Genomic DNA, 17,937 nt, shown 5'->3' with positions numbered 1-17,937 from the left:
TCTAAGTATTTTTGAATTTTTAAAATTTCAGAAATTAAAAATAGAAGTAATAGTTTTAAAACACAACGTCAACACATTGTGATGAACTTTTTGCATTACTCGCCTTTTAGACATTCACTTTTGAGTTTTGTTATGCGGAGGATTCACCGAAAAGAATATTATTTTAATTGAAACTTGGAGACAGTTTTTGGTGAACTAAGTTTATAAAGGTCTAAATATTTCCCTGCTATATACCCCTCTAAATTTTTTTTATTGTAATATATTTAGTTGGAAAAAACTTTTTTATTCCCCCCTTTTTATATATACTTCCTTGTGTACCTTTCTTTATAGCGGTCACGGCCTGCCTAAAAGTTCAAAACGATGAACTTTACATGCAGTGGGTCCTTATATACCGGTGAATAATAATCAGTTAGGCTTATGAGTTATTAATTTTTTTTATAATTTTTTTACAAAGTATCTATAAAGAGTTAAAATAATTTATATGTGTATATATTAATTCCATGTATAGCTAAACACGAGCCTCATTTCAACCCCCCTAAAGACTTTACAGCTAACGCTAAGCAACTCCGAATTTATTTGATAGTAGTTAAGCGCTCCGGCGATGTTGTATTTGAGAAGTCTGGTAAATGTAGCAGACAACTCAGGTTTTTTGTTACTGGTCACGAACGTTAACTAGATTGCTAATCCATTTCTTTCAAGGTGCTAAAATAGCGATGGTTATTAAAATTTTGGGTAAAAAAGCAGGCTCTCCTGGACATATTGGTGATCGTTGCGTGGTTGTGTGTAAAGAAGTACGAAAGAATATCGCTACAGGAAAGCAAAAAGTCGGTAAATCGGATATTAGACACGCCATTATCACAAGGACTAGGTTAACCGTTTTTTTAAAACCTTCAAAGAATAAAAATTATATAATTTACTTCCTTTATATCTCCTTTCGTTAGAAAAGGCGCTTCTTGTTTTGATGGAAGGCATATAAAATTTGGAGAAAATGCCGTCGTTCTTATAGATAAAAAAGGTTTCCACTTTAAAGTAGGACTTCTACTATATTAAACTCCTTTAAATTTTATTAAACTCCTTTAAATTTTTTATGTCCAATAGGAGCACCCATAGGCACAAGATTGCAGAAGCAAGGGATTATTGCCGAACTATTACAACGAAAAAATTTTCTCAAATTACAAGCATTAGCGCCTTTAATATAGAATTTCTTCCTTTTAAGAAAAAATTAATTTATACTACTTTTGAAGATAGCACCTCCTATAAAATTCAATTTTTTTCTTTAGTGTTAATAAATTTAAAACTATTTTTTATCGATAAACTTTTTATTTTAAGCTTTATTATTGGGATTATATAAATTTATCACTTTCTAGTAACAATTTTAAGTTTTTCGGAGCAATATTTACAAAAGTTTTTCTTTAATATATATTTAGCGACAAGAAATTTCCCACATTTATACTTCACTCTTTTACGAAATTGTTAGCAATAAAACAGTCTAAATTTATTTTCTTATTATGAATAATTAAATTTTATTTTATAATAGTTTTTGTATCTATAGCGCAAGCATACTCTTTAGATCTTAATTCTGACCGCAAGTAAACTTTATTTAAGCAAAAGTAAACTTAATTAAAATAAATTTCTGTAAATAATTATATATAAAATTTATTAATCAATAAAAATTTAAAAAATGTTTAATCAAAGCTAATCAATCTTTTCTTTATCGTTTAAAGCATTCAAGCGCTCTACAAGGGGAGGATGAGAATAATAAAATGCAGAATACCTGAAAGTAATGTAAAATTTAATTAATAAGTAAAAAGTAAAAAGAATTCTTAGAAGAACCAAGAATCGGGATTCAGATCCCCCAAATTTCCAAGACTAATTTTTATAAGTGCCGATCTTAATTTTTCCCCGTAACCAATTTTCTAAATAAATAATCGCGAATTAAAAAAAATCCCACGCCGCAAATAGATCCCAAAACAACTTTTGAAAAAGCATCCGCCTCAAACTCGTGTTTGCGGGAAAGTTTGATAGATGCGTACTTTAAAAGGGTGTTGAACGGTGCAAAAACGTATGTGAGGATGAACAAAAGGCCGATCAATAAAGGATTGCTGCTGGTAAAACCAAAATCGTTGTAAATTTTTTGATCGTGCATGAGAGTTCCTTTAGAAGGAAATTAAAATTCTCTTAATGAAAAATTTAATATAAAATTTTTTCAAACCAAAAAATAAAAAAGAAATGAAGATGTTCAACTGACTGAGAACAAAAAATTTAAGACTGTGAGATAGTTTCCAGTGACCCAACTATAGCAAAAAAGCAGATTATTAATTAAATTTTGTTAAAAAAATGATCAGCGGGCCTCGTGGGAAAGTATAGCCACAATTTCCTCCTCATTGAACTCCTCTCGCTTTTTTTCTGTTTTAATAAATATATTTTTATAAATACTATTTATTAAAAAAATATAATAAATTTCTAATAAAAAAAATAATTTATAAAAATTGCTATTGAAAATAATTTATAAACAAATAAAAATATATAAAAAATTAAAGAAATAGAATTTTTATATAATATAAAAAAGTTTTATAATAAATTTAGTTTAAAAGGATCGCGATTAAAAATAATCGCTACCGCTGATAGAAATTAAAAAAACCTTCTTTCTCATCCTTTTTCTTTGCAGGAAGTAACGTGTCGAAGAGCACGATCCTCTTGTTTTTCCAAAATCCATAAATATAGGCATTACTGTGCGATGAGCGGTTGGATGCATCGACAACAAAAATCTTAGTGAGTGGAAAATGCAAAGAATCTTTCAAAAAAAATTAGAAATTCCTTTATAAAAAATGCGGACAATAAAAAAAACCAGCGAGAGATTCAATACGGCGCTTTAGCTGGCCATCTTCCAGTGGGGTGTACTTATCGAAGATCGGAGCGATGTAGATGGGATACACCGTGAGAGCAAGCAGGCTAAAGGCAAGCACAAAAACCCAAGCGTACAAGTAAAAATGCGGGCCGCCTTGATAAAATTAATTACAAATTGAGAAAAACAGAATTATAAAAAGGCACACACCCCATTTTATAACTTTCAATAAAGGCGCTGTAAAGATGGTAGTAACAAATAATTGAAGAAAAAAGGATTTAATTTGATCTTTGATGTAAAATTTTAAAGTTTGTCTAAAAATAAAATAACAAAAAAGGATTTAAACAATAGTAAAAAGTATAGAACCTGTTAAATCCGTGGCGGGCTTCAATAACGAAAGTGTGGTAAACGTCCCAAGGAATTTCAATAACTAACTGGTAGCTTGATAGAACGTACAAAAATATAACGGACTGCAAAATCTGGTAAAGATACATTTTTGAATTAAAAATTGATGTATTTTAACGGGAGTCATGTAGAATTAAATATAACTAAAAATTTTACAGACTTGGAAAACTTTTATAACCTCGTAAGTAGAATCAAAGGAAAATCTGAATAAGAGATGTCCAGCGTAGTCCCAAAAAAAAGGGAAAAACCCGAAAAAAAGGGAGATCTGCAAAGTAAAATTATTAAATTCGAAGAGCATTTACAGGAAAACTAAAAAAAAATGCCATATTCTCGAGGAAATGAAAAGAAGAATAAAATAATCGAAACCAGCTTTTATCTTTGCCGTAGCATCTTATATGCAAATATAATGAATTTACTAATAAAAAATAGAAAAATAAGATTAAATACCTTGCCCTCCTGAAGGTGTTCACATCTACGACATTTTTTAAAGATGAAGGAATGGTTTCTACGTTGTAGGAAACGTGTTGACGAAGTTTCAAGTATCTATAACAGTAACAATTAAACACCTTATGAGTCATGATAAGCATATACAAAGTTAATAACTAAAAATTTGTCTAAAACTTACAGCTCCCAAAGAAAAAGAGCGTTGAGGAATATGACGCTCCCATAGAAATAGCCAAACATTCCCTTTAATAAAATAATATGTACAAAGAAATTATTAATAACAATTAAGCTCCTATAAGTGACGAACGTTATAAAAACATGTACCCAGGAGAGAAAAATATCGGTTTGCTCACGTTATCGCATTGGTGTGACTGATATAATTTTCAGGACTCAAGTATACTTTGACCCCGCCGCCTCTAACTACTGTTGCTATTGTTACTGATATAGAACTCAGGTTTAGGGTTTATTTTTATTACTAGTGGCAATTTTAAAAAGAACTCAGGTTACAAAAGGAGAGGCGTCAATATTCAACTGGGTTTTTGCGGGTACTGAACGGCATTCTATATATTAGGTAGGCTATATTTTTTTGTTCTCAAAATTATAATTAAAATATTTATGGTTAATCGTATAATAAAATTTTAAATTAAATACACCTGAAGACCGAGGAAGTCGAACTAGCGGACTTTTTACATCTAGTTCTCCATTGTAGCCTAGATGTCGCGCAAACTGGTGCCTGCTTCCCCTTTTGTTCTTCAGATTATTTATATCTATTTTGAGAACACACTCAATATTAGACTATTGTATATTAGTTCCTCTCCTTAAAACTCGGTATCTATCATATCTTAATGTAGGATTTTACTTATTAGCGTTTAATTACCATTTGTTAAGTTATCAAGCTCTCCCTTACCTTAATATATTAACAATTAACTTAGAAGTTCTAGAAAAAATCGTGTATAAAACAAAATATCAAAAAAAATTGAGGTATTGAAATATTTAGTTAATAATGTCGTTCGTCATTAATTACAAATTTTCTATCGTTTTGTAGAAAAGCAACTACTTACATATAAGTCGTTTGTCAGAAAAAATAAAATTTTTTCATAATAAAAACAACTTTATACAGTTAATTTTACAACAAATGACATACCCAGGTGGACTCGGACATTCTTGAATTCGCCTTCCCCCATGGTGGTTTTTAGCGGTTGGCGGGAGTCCGCGCCCGGTATTGTCCGCTTTTTCAGTCATGACAGTGCAAGACCCCTTTTTGGGTGGGCATTCATGCCAGTTTAGATCAGATTAAGCAGTATATTAGATCCTCGTATAGGGCCTGACTGTGGTATGTCAGTTAATAAAAATGAAGAAATAACTTCTATAAAGTTAAATTAATGTGATTAAAATAAATAACTTTATAAAACAAAAAAGTAAGAATATAAATAAATAATATAAAAAAAAATACTTCTTTACCGATCTTTGCAGTAAAAATGTTAACAGATTACATTTGCCGTCATATGCACTAATTTAAAAATTTGGTAAAGGCTTTATTGCCATTAATACAGGAATTATAATATATTCTTTTTCTCCGCTTCTTGATATACTTACATTCAGCGCTCGCCTTAATAAAAATATAACAATGCTTTTGTTCTTGAACATTTATTATTATTATTAAAAGACACAATTTACTAAAGAGAAAATGTGCTGTAAAATTATCTAGTTAACTTTGGTAGGCTAGGTGAAATATAAACCTCTTTAAAGTGCGTTCATCAATAAATCATATTAAACCATGCAATTAGCCTTGTAGGAAGAAGGCTGCGCGCCAACAGAAAAATAAAAAAAAAATGGTTTTACAAGTTTTGTGAAGTATATCACTAATAACTTCGCTCTAGCCAACATTAGAGAGATAATATTATTTAGAATAACTTTATTAAGATTTATTGTTAAAGTCAGGACAACTTTATTCAAGTTAGTTATTAGTTGAAGCTGACTAGATTTTTTAGAGTACTGCTTAACAATGGGATATGGATCGTCTAAAGTAGAAGGTACTTACTTAATTACTATAGCTTGGAAGCAAATATTAGCGGTGGTTTTATGAAAAGTAATCTTAAATTTGTAATAATGAGCTAACTAGAGTGTCTTTTTCTTTTAAGGAATAGCCTAAAATTTTCGATTTTATGCTTTTATTAAAAAACTTTAAAAAAAAGTGTGTATTTATTTACTGTTTTGACGTACTACAGTCGTTATATCTGCTGTTGAGGAAAAGATCCCAGTTCATGTTTTAACGCAAATTACCATTTTAGGAAATTTATTGATTATTCCATTGCTCAGTGGTTAGTATATAATGAAGGTTCAAGAAAAGTAAACCGGCAATCGTGTTAATTTTTTAGTGCTTTTTTTGTTTAAGTCACCGCTGCACATCTCTCTCTATATATACATTTGTTTACAATTAATTCTAAAAGACTTAAAGGTTTAGATACCGGTCAGTAATGGTTTAAATACCCGAACATCTGGTATAACTTAAACTACTAAAACAAAATTCCCTCATTACGGAGAAAGTTGAGGGAGATAGCCTTCTTTACAAAAGAAAGTCTCTCGGGTAATCCCTCAAAACATAAAGACAAAAGCGATGTCTTGGTGATTTAAGCGTTTACCCCCCCCCTCTGCTCCAAAAAAATTTATAAAGATAATTCAATATCCGGTTTCTGTAAACATTCTAAGGATGTTTTAAATCTTTGAAGTCTGTTTATGCAAAGTCGAAATAGTAAGACTATGAAAGAGATGTGTAACAAATAACTGATAATAGCTTTATATATAAGGAGTTTATTTCAAAATTCAAATGACTTCTTTTGCGAATGAGAGGGTATAAAGCAGAAAGCAGAAGGTTATATTCTTAATTTTTTTTAACTAGATAATATGAGGCTTCCTGTTAAATCTAGAGTCAATAATAGCGCCAAGGTATTTTACTAAATGCACCAAAGTAGAGATACTAACGAGAAAGCTAGAGCTCTAATTTTCCCTTTTTTTTCTTTTTCTTGAGATAGTCATCGAGTGGTATCTGGTAGGGTTTATCGTAATTTTCCACTTTGCAAACCATTTTTCAAATGTATAAAGAAAGTCTGCACGTAATTAATAGCTAACGCAGTGGATTTCGAACTACAATATATGGCAGTGTCGTCAGTTTATAGAGCTAGGGAAACTTTGTTGGTAGGGGGGTATATCGCATGTATTTAGAGAGGATATTAAAAGTGATAGTAGAGAGCTCTGAGGAACTCCAGTTTTAAGGGTCCTGGGGACGGACAATACTTCTCCTATTCGTATGATAAATGATCTATTGCTAAGAGCACATGCACAAGGTATTCTGGCTACAACTTGTATATAATTAATTTAAGTCCTTCATGCCAGACTCTACCAAAAGCTTCTTCAATTTCTAATACCGTAACTATTGATTTCTTGTAATTAAAGGCTTTGTATATGATTTTTAAAATTTTCTGTGTGGAGTGACCTTCCCGAAAGCCAAATTGGTGTGTGTGTGCAAGGTGGGGGGGGGGGGCAAGATTTGTAGTATATGCAAATTTTTTAATCTGGAGAGTATTGTGAACTCAGCAATTTTGCCAATACAGGAAAGTAAATTAATTGGTCTATAATCTTTAGCATAGTTGCTAGTATGGTTACTTTTTGGTATAAATAACTTCCGATTGTTTCCATCTTGTAGGAAAGTAACCCTGATAAAAAAAAGTGTGTATTATAAAGAAAGAGTTATTAAACTTTACACGTGCGACAGATAAGCCCAATCACTAGTTACTACAAATCACATGTTAAAAAGGAGAAAAACCCTGCTGATCTCTCCCTACAGCATACCAAATAATGCCAGTAGATTTTTACTTTATAAGTTTATATGCTTGATAAATCTGTGAAATTTGTGTTTAAAATGTACAAGGTTTATTATATAACGTAAACGTGGTTAAATATATTATCCCATTTCGCGAAGAGCGGCGTAGTGTAATTTTTTATCTCGTCACGGGATGTTTTATGACCTGGGCCTTGGTTTTTTTCGCTTGAGCTAATTATATATATATTTTTTGTATACCGAATGCAGATTCTAAAATATACAATATATTGTCACGTTTAATTCACTAAATATATTACTGTTAACCTTAGTACTCAAGCTAAATGCTTTTTGGCTAACTCACCGGATGCTTGGCTATAGTCTACAAACTAGCCAAATAAAGTAATTGCGAAAAACAAAAAACTTTGAAAAGACGAGACAATATGAACACTTTACTTGAAATGACATTTTATGCATCGTTAAGGGCGAAAAATTAGTCTAAAACTACAAACTTGATTTGTCCGTATACCTGCCCTAGATACTGAAGAGAGTCCTTATATAGATAACTGCTATCCGTTTTAAATGCCAGTGAAAACCTATAATACGTTAGACTATTTTGTGACGAACATAAAGTTGTTAAAAATAAAAAGTGTGGAGTACTTCCACGTATAAAGGACAATAAAGAAGACACTACAACAGAATGGGTGCTGCAAGGAATTTTTATTTTTAAAGAATCGCTTACTTTTCTGAATATATGATGATATTGAAAATTGAGGGATTTACTATAATTTAACGTACAAAGGAAAGCTGATAATATTAATTTGAGGTATATAAAGAAGTAAATTCTTCCTACAAGATAGTGAGAAGTTTCAAATGAATTAATTATAACGGCTTACTAACTAAATTTTATTTAGAGGTGGGGAGGTTGATTAAACTCTTTCTTAGTGGTGCAAAGATCTGCACATGGCTTGTCTAGGGAGCCTAAGGCTTCTCTGAACAATGCCTTAAAATAAGTTTATATATGTCGTTTTTAAAAAGTTTTTAAACGATCGTTTTAATACGAGTGTACATCTGGAATAGTCATACTCAGATTAAGGGGTATATATAATAATAATTTAGCTTAAAAATACTTGTAGGTAATAAAGGACTCGTAAATTTCTAGTCAACCTAAATACAGTTACATAACCCGCCCACATAGGGTTTTGAAGGGTTGTTAAGGAAACCCCGACAGCTTTGACGTTAGCTTTTAGTTAAAATTAATTAAGTAGGACCATTTTACCTTAAAGAAGAACGCCCATTAAGGTATATCGACAAGAGTTTTGGTGAATTTCAAAAGTGACTTACTTTTGCACTATTAATTATACCGGTATCGATGGCTTCAATATTTATAATCCGAAAACGAAGCGAATAGTGGAAACCGGAAGTCTAACGTTGTTATTAACGATAATAATAGCGTGCAAAATGAAAACAGCTATGAAGTAGTCTGGTAAGACCAACTTATACGTGTCCGAAATAGCACCAATTAGAAACTGATAAATTAAGTCAACTTAGGTTCCTCATAACGCCCCTAATAAGAGAAGGATAGAAAAGACGGTTGTCTGGCTTGGTGACAGTAATAAATATTGTAGCTGACAAGCTCTTTTTGTAATGTCTCTTTTGAAATGGTTAAGGACGAACTTTTGGCTATGGAGAAATACTAAAAGCGCAAATAGTTTCACCCCAAGTGGGAAGCCCCAACTTTGGGGCTTTCATACCATTACGAGGTAATTATTAAGAAAAACGCCTTAACAGCAAAAATTTAGCTGCCTTTTATGTCTTTACGGAGTTTATTTTTAATAAAAACGTATTTATCGCAAAGTATTGATTATTACCGAATTTTTTTAATTTTTGTCAATTATGTAAGTCGAATGGCAATATCGATAATAAAATCAAATAACGGAGATATTGAGGTCTGATAACCTTATAAACAATTTCGGGTGGGGCTGATATGAGCAATGCAACACTACTTTCGTTTATATACAGTATAACTGCAAGCCCTGCAGGGTCTCGACAAAAATTTTAGAATACTACTTTATTTGTAGTTAAAAAGCAGTGAACTTCTTGACTAGTAAAGATTGTTCTTTTTTTTTAATAGTTAGACATGTTGAGCTTATCTTGTACTAAAGTGCACCATAAAGCTTTAAGGCTACAACGACCTCCTTTTCCCCTATTAATAAGAATTAAAGTAGTTTAAGGCTAACAAGTTGACCTACAAACCTAATAACGTGATATGTTTTAATGTTAGAATCTATAACTTGAAACCAGTCATTTGGCAAAAATTGTTGTAGCTTTGTAGATATTCAACCTTTAAATTGCAGCTAATATCATTGTTAAAATTTAACATTTTGCTAACGATATTCAGTATGAATAAGTTTGTGATCAACGGAAAAAGATAGTTTTTAACCTCGAAGGAATGACTGTACTTTAACCAAATAAACCTCATTTGCACTAATAAAGTCGCTGCTGAATTTTATCAATGCATCTTGACGCTTATGGCATACTTCTTTTTCAGAGGCAATGCAGGGAATGGTTTAGAGGATTTAAAAGTGGTGCTCTTGACACGAGCGATAAAGACATTCCAGGTCAGCAAAGAAGGTTTAAATGATACAGAACTTCAGGCGGGTTAAGATTCATGGCAAAAGCAAAACTGGCTTGCAAAATCGTTTAATGTTACCAAAGCGGCCACATCCAAAAGTTTAAAAGCTTTGGAAAGGTAACCAAGGAAACAAAATTGTAACCACATGAACTAGAAGAGGTATTGAAAGAAAGAAACCACCTTCAAAATTCTGCGTGTCCGGCAAAAAAATTAAGAACTTTTACATCGGATTGTGACTGGCTAAGAAGACCAGTATCTATTTTGATAACCCTAAACTTCCGGAAAACTATTTGTAATGCAAGACAACCATCGAAAACCACGCCAAAACGCAATGTAGATGGGAAGAAAGCCATGCTCTGCATGGTAGGACTGAAAATACCCCGCTGGGGAGTACTACAACCCAATGCGGCCTATTTTTTCTATTATTATAAAGATTTTTCTCAACCTATTAAAAAAGAGAAAAAATTAGCTCTTAGTAAACCACAACTGAAAATTAAACCATCAGGTTGTTTTTTAGAAAGGGAGCCGAGGTTAATGAATTTAGCAAAGTAAAAAACAGGTCCGGCGGTAGCTTCTGTCAAAAGTACATAAGCAGCTATAAATTATGTTCCAGTAGAAGAAAACAAACTTCACCATCTGACCTTGAAGTTGACTTACTTGTTTTAGGAGTAAAGAGTATATAAAAAGCTATATGAAAGGAAGGTGCCAATTTTCCTTAACGGCACCCACCCTTCTGCCTTCTGCAAAAAAAATTTTAACGTTGTGACTGAAACCAAAAAATATAAACTAACCTACAAACAAGAGTCTATAATAATTTATTATATAGAAGTAAAGTATATTTAACTCTAAGCAGAAAGTATATACTAATATGGTCTTCTTTGTGGGTGTGATAGACAAAATTCTTTTTGTTGACCAGCAGCTTAAGGCCTTAACAATGCTGTTTATCTTTAAAAACCGTCTTTTAACGTGCGTGTATGAAAATTCGGATAGAAAGTTGTCGACGTAGCTCAGCCGTTAATTAACTTTACATCTAAACTTAAGGTGGTGTTTTAAAACCTCAAAACCGCAGCAATCTTTTTAGGAAACTTGTCTATAAAGTTTGACAGTCATTGCTTTGGCTAAAGTAGAAAGGGCCACTACTTGGAAGCTTCTGCCTCTTAGTCCAGTTTGACGCACGATATCAGGGAAATTTTGTAGTTAGACCAGTTAAGGGGTCCTTAATCGTCTCTTGGGTACTAGCCAACCTACCTTTGTCTAAAGGCTCGCATATTTCAAGTTTTTCTTGAGAAGGCAGCTTGCCTCCGTCAAAATTAGATGAGCTTGGCATGAAGATGTGCTATTCTTATTTTCACTTAGTTTAGCTCATAACTGATAGTATCAGAAAGTCAGACTTTTAATTTTTTGTTTTTTTTTTTAAATATATTTTTAAACAGTTTAGAAGAACAATTTAAATTGCTCACTAATTTTGAAGTTTTGGAATTTTTAAAAAGCTTTGAAGAAAAACCTGGCCGTAACAATAATTTTAATACTCTTAAATTTGAGGTGACTTACTTACCTCAAAATTTAGTATATCTTAAATAAAACTTCTGTCCTTGTTTTACTAATTTTAAGCTTTACTATACTACTGTAAAGGAATTTTTTATGGGCACAAATAATTTTGTTTTCCTTGACTTTTATGATTTTAAACTTTTCTTTTCTTTTTCTTTTTCCAGATTATCAAATACTTAGAAGAGAATGGGACGCAGCAGATAACTTCCTTGACTGTTACTGATGCTTGCAATTTTTTTAAACAATTTCAGTTGACTAAGGGTGAACAACTTCAGATTTTAAACAACCGACCGAAGAGTTTGGTCGAGTTGTTTACCGTAATAATTGTTGAGCATTGTTTGCCCTTTTGTTGAGCGCTTTTAATTTTTGCAGATAGTCGAGAGGTTGGGGGAAAGACCTTATTTACAGAAAGAAGAGGACTTGGAAAATTTTTTGCAGGGTATACTTGAAAAATTATCATAATTTCAGTGAAGTTTTAAAAAGAAAAACTTTATTTACTATTAAATACATTTGAACTTCTTTTTTTTGTTTTAAACTTTTTGTACATGCTTTTGATAAGGATTTTTTAGCTTTTACTCTAACATATTACGGGCTCACTAATAAAAACATACCTCTAGAGTTTTTATTGCTACTTGTTCATCTTTGCTGATTCAACAACAATTAGATTTTTAAAAAATGAAGGTTTATACAGAAAAGATCAGTATCAAGAATTGAATTTATTATTACAATAATGTACTCTCAGCATTTTATGTAGCCGTCTGTTTAAAAGTTGCATAGATTAAGAGGCCTATGAGATCAGCTTTTCTGTGGGCAAATTGTAATGCCCTGGTCTTTTTTCATTACATTTATAAGTCCATCCGGCCCAAATTCTTTTAACTTTGCTAAGCTCTATTTTTTATTTGTAAGATCCGCTAGAGAAAGTAAATAAATTTATACCTATACTAGCTGCAAATTCACTATTTGCGTTGTTAATTACCAGTGATTCCTTGTACTTGCTATTATCTAAAAAGCTAAATTTCTCATCTTGCACGCAACCGGTGAAATATGTTGCATCCGTTTCATTGCTCAAGTCGGGAATAAAAGGCGCTGCCTGTTTTTGCTATAATTCATTTTGCCTTTACTATTTTACTTTAGAGATTACTTGGTCCTGTAAAAAGTCCCACTCAAATCCCTTAAACCAACAATGTTTTTTTATTGCATCAATACAATCAATTCTCTTTTCTTTTTCAGTTATTAGCCTATATAAAAGACGAGGAAGACAAAAAAGTAACAAAAAAAGGCTGCAAAGAAGCCACTTTGTAATCAAATCCCACGCCTCATCCGACATGTTAAATTCAGCATCTTCGCCAGTATAATGGGGCCGCTCGAGTACTTCTCTCCAGTGATAACTGTTTTTTATTTTAATTAAGATTAACTAAAATTTCTTTGATTTTTCTTCCTTTACTTACACATTAACCCAAATTTCATCTATTGTGGGCGCCCCGAAAGGCGGAAAAGCCGTAAGGAATTCGTAAAATATACAACCTATCGACCAATAATCCACCAGTTTGTCATATCCCTGTTGTTCATCGCAAATGGTATTGTACAGGTAAAAAAAAAATTAGTGTTTTGCTAAAAAGTTTTATGAAATTTTAAAGTTTAATAATACTTAAGAAAAAAGTTTAAATGTTATTAAAAATGTTTCTGCAACAATGAAAATTTTCAGTTTAAACACTACATGCACACATCTGGAGAATATATAGAAACGGCTGAAAGCTCTCTTAAAAGAGATTTGAAAAACCGGTAGCAGTTTTTGAAAATACTAAGTCATGCAAAACATTTGCTTTTTAGTAATAAAAACTAGTGCTTGCAGCCCTTTTCTGCTATTTTACTACAGCCCCTACGCGTGTTTTTTCCTTTCTTAGATTAAGGAGAGCAGGACAAGAACTTAATAAAAAAAAAAAAAAAGGCATTTATATATGGATAGGGGCTATGTAACTGTCTGGGTAAGCATCTCCGGCGCCATATAATCAGGAGATCCCACAAGAGAGAAGGCCTAGTATTTTTTTCTTTTGTTGTAACTAAGGTAGAGACTCAACTGATAAAACACCCCCTTACAGTAGTTCTTTCATCTCTTAAAAGTGTTTCATAGTATATCCTTTTTTCTGCTGTAGCATATTTTCTAACAGATCCTTGCTTAGCTTTCACTAACTATGAAAATTTGTTAAGCAAACTGTGTTCGGTTTGAATGTCACTATAGGCCAGCTAAACCTGTACAAGTTCGATATAAAAGAGTTGTACAATAGCCCTAAACTTTTGTTAAACTCTCGCTAACTTTAAAAATATAATGCAAGTCATTTTAGCTAGGCCCCACTGCTAATCCCAAAGATTGAGAGGATAGAATAAAAAACCCTTTCTAGCATTTTTTCTCGAAATTCTGGGCATAGCACTCCTTTGGCCAATCCGAAATCTGTTAGTTTTAGGTGTCCGGAGGAACTAATCAGAAAGTTTTCCGGTTTCAAGTCTCTGGCAAGGAGAAAAGCGTTAACTTTATAATATATAACTTTTAGCGTTTTTTTTTAATAAGTCCAACAAAAGCGAAGCTTTTACCTATGATTAACTACGATATGGTTTATTGAGTTTCTGATGTTAAAAAACTATAATAAACTTAGTTTCATTCTATATAATATACTTGAAATTTTTTGTATAACATATTACTATACTCTTCTGTAAAGCTGAGATAATTTTTTGCACTTTTAGATAGGAGGATATGATAGTTAAGCTCCTGCATACCAAATAAGTAAAGTTTAACTTTAGCTAATTCAAGTGAGGAATTTATTCTTACAACTATCATAGGGCTCATGGGGTGGGCACTACATGCTTGTGACCCTTCCAATGTGCGACTAATCTAAACAATACTAACTTGTACTAATAAAAAATTTATTAGTTCTGAGTTATTTCATAACAAAAGTTACTTAGAAGTTGTATAACCATTTTAAAATTAATAAGCTTTCGACCTAAACAACGTAAGTTTCTTTAAACCATTAATCTTATAGTGCACTAACATTAACCACAGCTCTGCTGGGTACTATTCAATAAACAATAATTAAGCTGATGTACCCTTTCCGCTACACAGTGGGTTAAGCTTTTAACGAAAGGCTAAAATAAAAATTAAACCTGTGAATGAATCCTAACTCGTGCAAAGCATCAATCGCGCACGTCATTTCCGCAAGGTAAAATCTTGCATGTTTTTCATGCAGCACGCCACTGTTACTAAGCAATGTTCTCATATCTCCTCCGGGGACATATTCCTTGGGTTCAGTGATATAATTTATAAGTAAACATTTTTTTTATAACCGAAGGCTATAAAAACCATAGCGAGGTACACATGGGAACTATCCTGAAAAGAACATAACAGCTTAACCAGCCAAGGAGAATTTGCTGCAGATAACACATTTCTTTCGTTAAATATATGATGAATTTCATTTTGGGCAAGAAGAGCTTTTTTTCTCATTCTTTTCAATGCTACAATCTCGTTGGTATCCTTATTTCTGCTTAAGAACACGTCCCCGTAACCACCTTTTCCTATCTGTTTTAAATATAAGCCCACAGAAACGCGGTCTTTAATAAAACAACTAGAACAGAAACCTGAATAATAATTTCAAAGTCTTCAATTTTTTGCTTGGCACGTCTTCTTCTTAAGTAAGCGCTTTCTTTTTTACGGAATTTTTCCCATTCTTTGCTCTTATCTTCTTCATTCATCTTAACAAGAAGAAGTGTTATTAAAAATATTTACAAACAAGCAATTGAGTTTCCTATATTCTTCTATACTTTAACCTTTGCAACTTTTTCATCATATTCTTGTTTGCGTTTCCTTCGTTCCACTATGTATGTTAAGAGGTCCCAATAATAATCTAAAAAAACTTATTGGGAGTTAGTTCTCGCAAACTTGGTGTAACAGTGGTTTATGGTGGTAGTACACATTTCAGTTGCGACCGCTCTATCTGTTGAAGTCGGTGTTTTTAGCTTTCTTAGGGAAAGATGCTTTTTGGGGTTCTTATTTTCCTTCCTAAACATTTTCTGTTCTTATGCAATATATAAGTGGATGTAATAATTTTGGGTAAGAATTAAATAATTCTTACCAATTCTAAAGCCCTGCACTAGGAGAAAGTGGTTATATAATATAGAGTAAGTGTACAATAATTAACGGTTTTCATAAAGAATTAAATTCACTTAATGACTTCTTTTTCTGAGAAATATTAACTTGTTAATAATTTACTTCTTTTCAATTTGAAATTTTACTAATTGTTGAAATGCATACCTTATTTAATATTTTATTGAACAGTTAGTTTGACATTCTATTCTAAAAACGAGAGGCTGCTTAACACTTCTACACACCAATCAGACAGGTTATAGTGCGACAAAAATTTGGTGATTCAATAAAAAAGCAAAGTATTAGGTATAATCCTATAATAAGTAATGCTAGTACTTAATGATAAAAGTAGGCATATCGCCGTCCGCTTAGCTCAGTACAGTGCATTACATCTTCACATTAAATTAAGCCTGATTTCTAAATTAGTATATAAATTTTAAAAAAAATTAATGAATCTTGTGTTATTATTAATATGTTATCAGTTAAGCGGAAAAGGTTCGTAAAAATTAAACCATGGATTAAAATTCTTAAGTTAAACACAAAGTAAAAGTATATTTGCGCATTTTATGTCTCCTATTTACCACTACCTCCGTAGTGACAAGGTAATTGCACCAACACTTGAAGCCTTCTCATTTTAATATTTTAACATTAATTTCATTGACTATATAATTTACTTATTTAAAGCTCATAAAACCCAATTTACTCAATGTAAATTTTTTTTAATAAATTTAACAAGCAAGATGTTCATATATGAAAGCAAAAGAGTGTCGCAAAACAATATTATATTAAAAGTAGAAAAATTATAATTCGGAAAGAATTATTAGTACTATTTTTATACCTCGTTTTCTATACGTACAAACAAACTAATTTTTATTTAGTCCCCCCTACACGCTAGGGGGAGCGGGGGGTAAACTGGTATATGGCCGTTATCACTGGTGGGCCAAAGAGTTTGAAACTTTTTTATCTCATATGGTTAATATAGATTTGAGGTTTGCTAACTTTGTAAATTATATATAGTTTTTACTTCCATAAAAATTAGTTAAAAGATACTAACTGAGTATTGCGGTCATTTAAGCGCTACACTAACGATAATTTCGCCCTGTTTAGTTTAACTTGAGTTTTACCTATTGTTCATAGATAGGCAGTTAACAATAATAGGGGGTCACCAAAAACTTGTAAACTAAAATTTTTATGAGTTGAACATGATTTCCAAAAGATAGCAAATTTTTTAAAACAGTTTAAAGGCGGTTCTTTTTAGATTGGTCGATTATAGGGTGGAAGGGAACAAAAAAATTAGTGTAAATAGGCCCTCAGAATTTCGTTAAGTTAAAATGAGTAATAAGGTTTTCACGTTTGCCTCTAAAACAGCTTTCAATGTATTTTAACAAAGCAGTTGTTAAGTTAATTTTTTTATTTTGAGAACTCCGATAGTGCTCAATGCCCCAACAATTTCTTTTAACAAAAAAGATTGTGATTTTTTTTTATAAAATTGGAGGGATACTGTCCCCACTCATATAATTATTAGCATTACTCAACTTTTATAAGTGAATATTAAAAATTAGTAAGTTATATAATCACTTTTATTTTGCAGAGTTTAGTTTTAGTAGATGGGGTTTATAAATTTAGTTATTTGTTCTATTAAAAAATACATACTTAAGCACATATTAAGTCCATAACCGAATGTAACATGGGGGCGTTAAAGAACTTCTGAAACTAAGGTATAGTTGTAACTTGAATTAAAAAATTTACTTCATGCCACTCTGTTTTCTTTAGAATACTATATAAACTTGCAACAATACAGCTTCAATAATTCCAGACTTGTAATGGAAACAATAATCCAAAACGATTTGCTTTGCGACATTTTTAAAGAGTTAACCAGTAATAATACGTCTTACAAGTTATCTGAACCGTATTCCCCGGTCTTGACCTCTCAAAAATTTTCTGGTAATAAAATAACTAATTTCATCCTAGCACAATGTCTTGATGATTTATTGTCCTGTTTAAGCGTATATCTTTGCGCAATGTTCTAAGTATGGTTTCAGCAAAACTGTCAAATATACAGGTTTTCTTTCGTTAATCAAAGTATAAACTCGATACAAAATTTTGCAGCA

The 17,937-nt window shown here is 31.7% G+C and overlaps 2 protein-coding genes and 1 long non-coding RNA gene across 4 annotated transcripts; 2 read left to right on the top strand and 1 right to left on the bottom strand.

The window, feature by feature from the left end:
- The first annotated feature begins 560 nt into the window (after nt 1–560).
- On the top strand, nt 561–1,229 carry LOC135144364 (large ribosomal subunit protein uL14-like). Of its 2 annotated transcripts, none has more exons than XM_064076409.1 (4): nt 561–644; nt 700–868; nt 942–1,015; nt 1,099–1,229. In XM_064076409.1, exons 1-4 carry the CDS (start codon nt 602–604, stop codon nt 1,197–1,199), a joined length of 387 nt encoding a protein of 128 aa, XP_063932479.1. In that variant the 5' UTR covers nt 561–601; the 3' UTR covers nt 1,200–1,229. The 2 variants fall into 2 exon arrangements, with proteins under 2 accessions (XP_063932479.1, XP_063932480.1); XM_064076410.1 differs by having other exon boundaries at nt 942–1,029.
- Nucleotides 1,230–1,683: 454 nt separating this feature from the next.
- On the bottom strand, nt 1,684–3,931 carry LOC135144428 (CAAX prenyl protease 1 homolog). Its single transcript, XM_064076471.1, has 13 exons — nt 3,876–3,931; nt 3,698–3,793; nt 3,574–3,640; nt 3,429–3,515; nt 3,212–3,324; nt 3,056–3,159; nt 2,849–3,001; nt 2,642–2,794; nt 2,351–2,406; nt 2,213–2,294; nt 1,976–2,154; nt 1,834–1,916; nt 1,684–1,774 (listed from the first exon to the last, which is right to left on the bottom strand). The coding sequence occupies exons 3-13, from the start codon at nt 3,574–3,576 to the stop codon at nt 1,696–1,698; spliced, it is 1,092 nt and encodes a 363-aa protein (XP_063932541.1). The 5' UTR covers nt 3,577–3,640; nt 3,698–3,793; nt 3,876–3,931; the 3' UTR covers nt 1,684–1,695.
- A 7,468-nt stretch (nt 3,932–11,399) lies between these two features.
- On the top strand, nt 11,400–12,135 carry LOC135144361 (uncharacterized). The gene is made up of 4 exons (XR_010283112.1): nt 11,400–11,479; nt 11,580–11,688; nt 11,859–12,011; nt 12,067–12,135. It is a non-coding gene; the product is annotated as an uncharacterized LOC135144361 (long non-coding RNA).
- The last annotated feature ends 5,802 nt before the right edge of the window (nt 12,136–17,937 follow it).

This window comes from Zophobas morio, unplaced genomic scaffold, assembly GCF_036711695.1.
Source record: "Zophobas morio isolate AGI-343-1 ecotype UQ-CSIRO unplaced genomic scaffold, CSIRO_AGI_Zmor_V1 ptg000099l, whole genome shotgun sequence".
Classification (NCBI taxonomy): Eukaryota; Metazoa; Arthropoda; class Insecta; order Coleoptera; family Tenebrionidae; genus Zophobas; species Zophobas morio.
Note: the sequence above shows the minus strand (reverse complement) of the source record. Positions and strands in the feature narration are given on the sequence as shown.

Bases quoted from the DNA above. Each gene is read 5' to 3' on its own strand.
- LOC135144428 (XM_064076471.1), bottom strand. The intron at 3,002-3,055 runs GTGTGTGCCTTT...AATTTTATCAAG, and splicing joins ATTGAAAGTTATAAAATGGG to GCGGCCCGCATTTTTACTTG. The intron at 2,407-2,641 runs GTTTTTTTAATT...TTATTAAAACAG, and splicing joins GAAAAAGGATGAGAAAGAAG to AAAAAAAGCGAGAGGAGTTC.
- LOC135144364 (XM_064076409.1), top strand. From the start codon at position 602: ATGTTGTATTTGAGAAGTCTGGTAAATGTAGCAGACAACTCAG. The intron at 645-699 runs GTTTTTTGTTAC...ATTTCTTTCAAG, and splicing joins AAATGTAGCAGACAACTCAG to GTGCTAAAATAGCGATGGTT. The intron at 869-941 runs GTTAACCGTTTT...TCCTTTCGTTAG, and splicing joins GCCATTATCACAAGGACTAG to AAAAGGCGCTTCTTGTTTTG.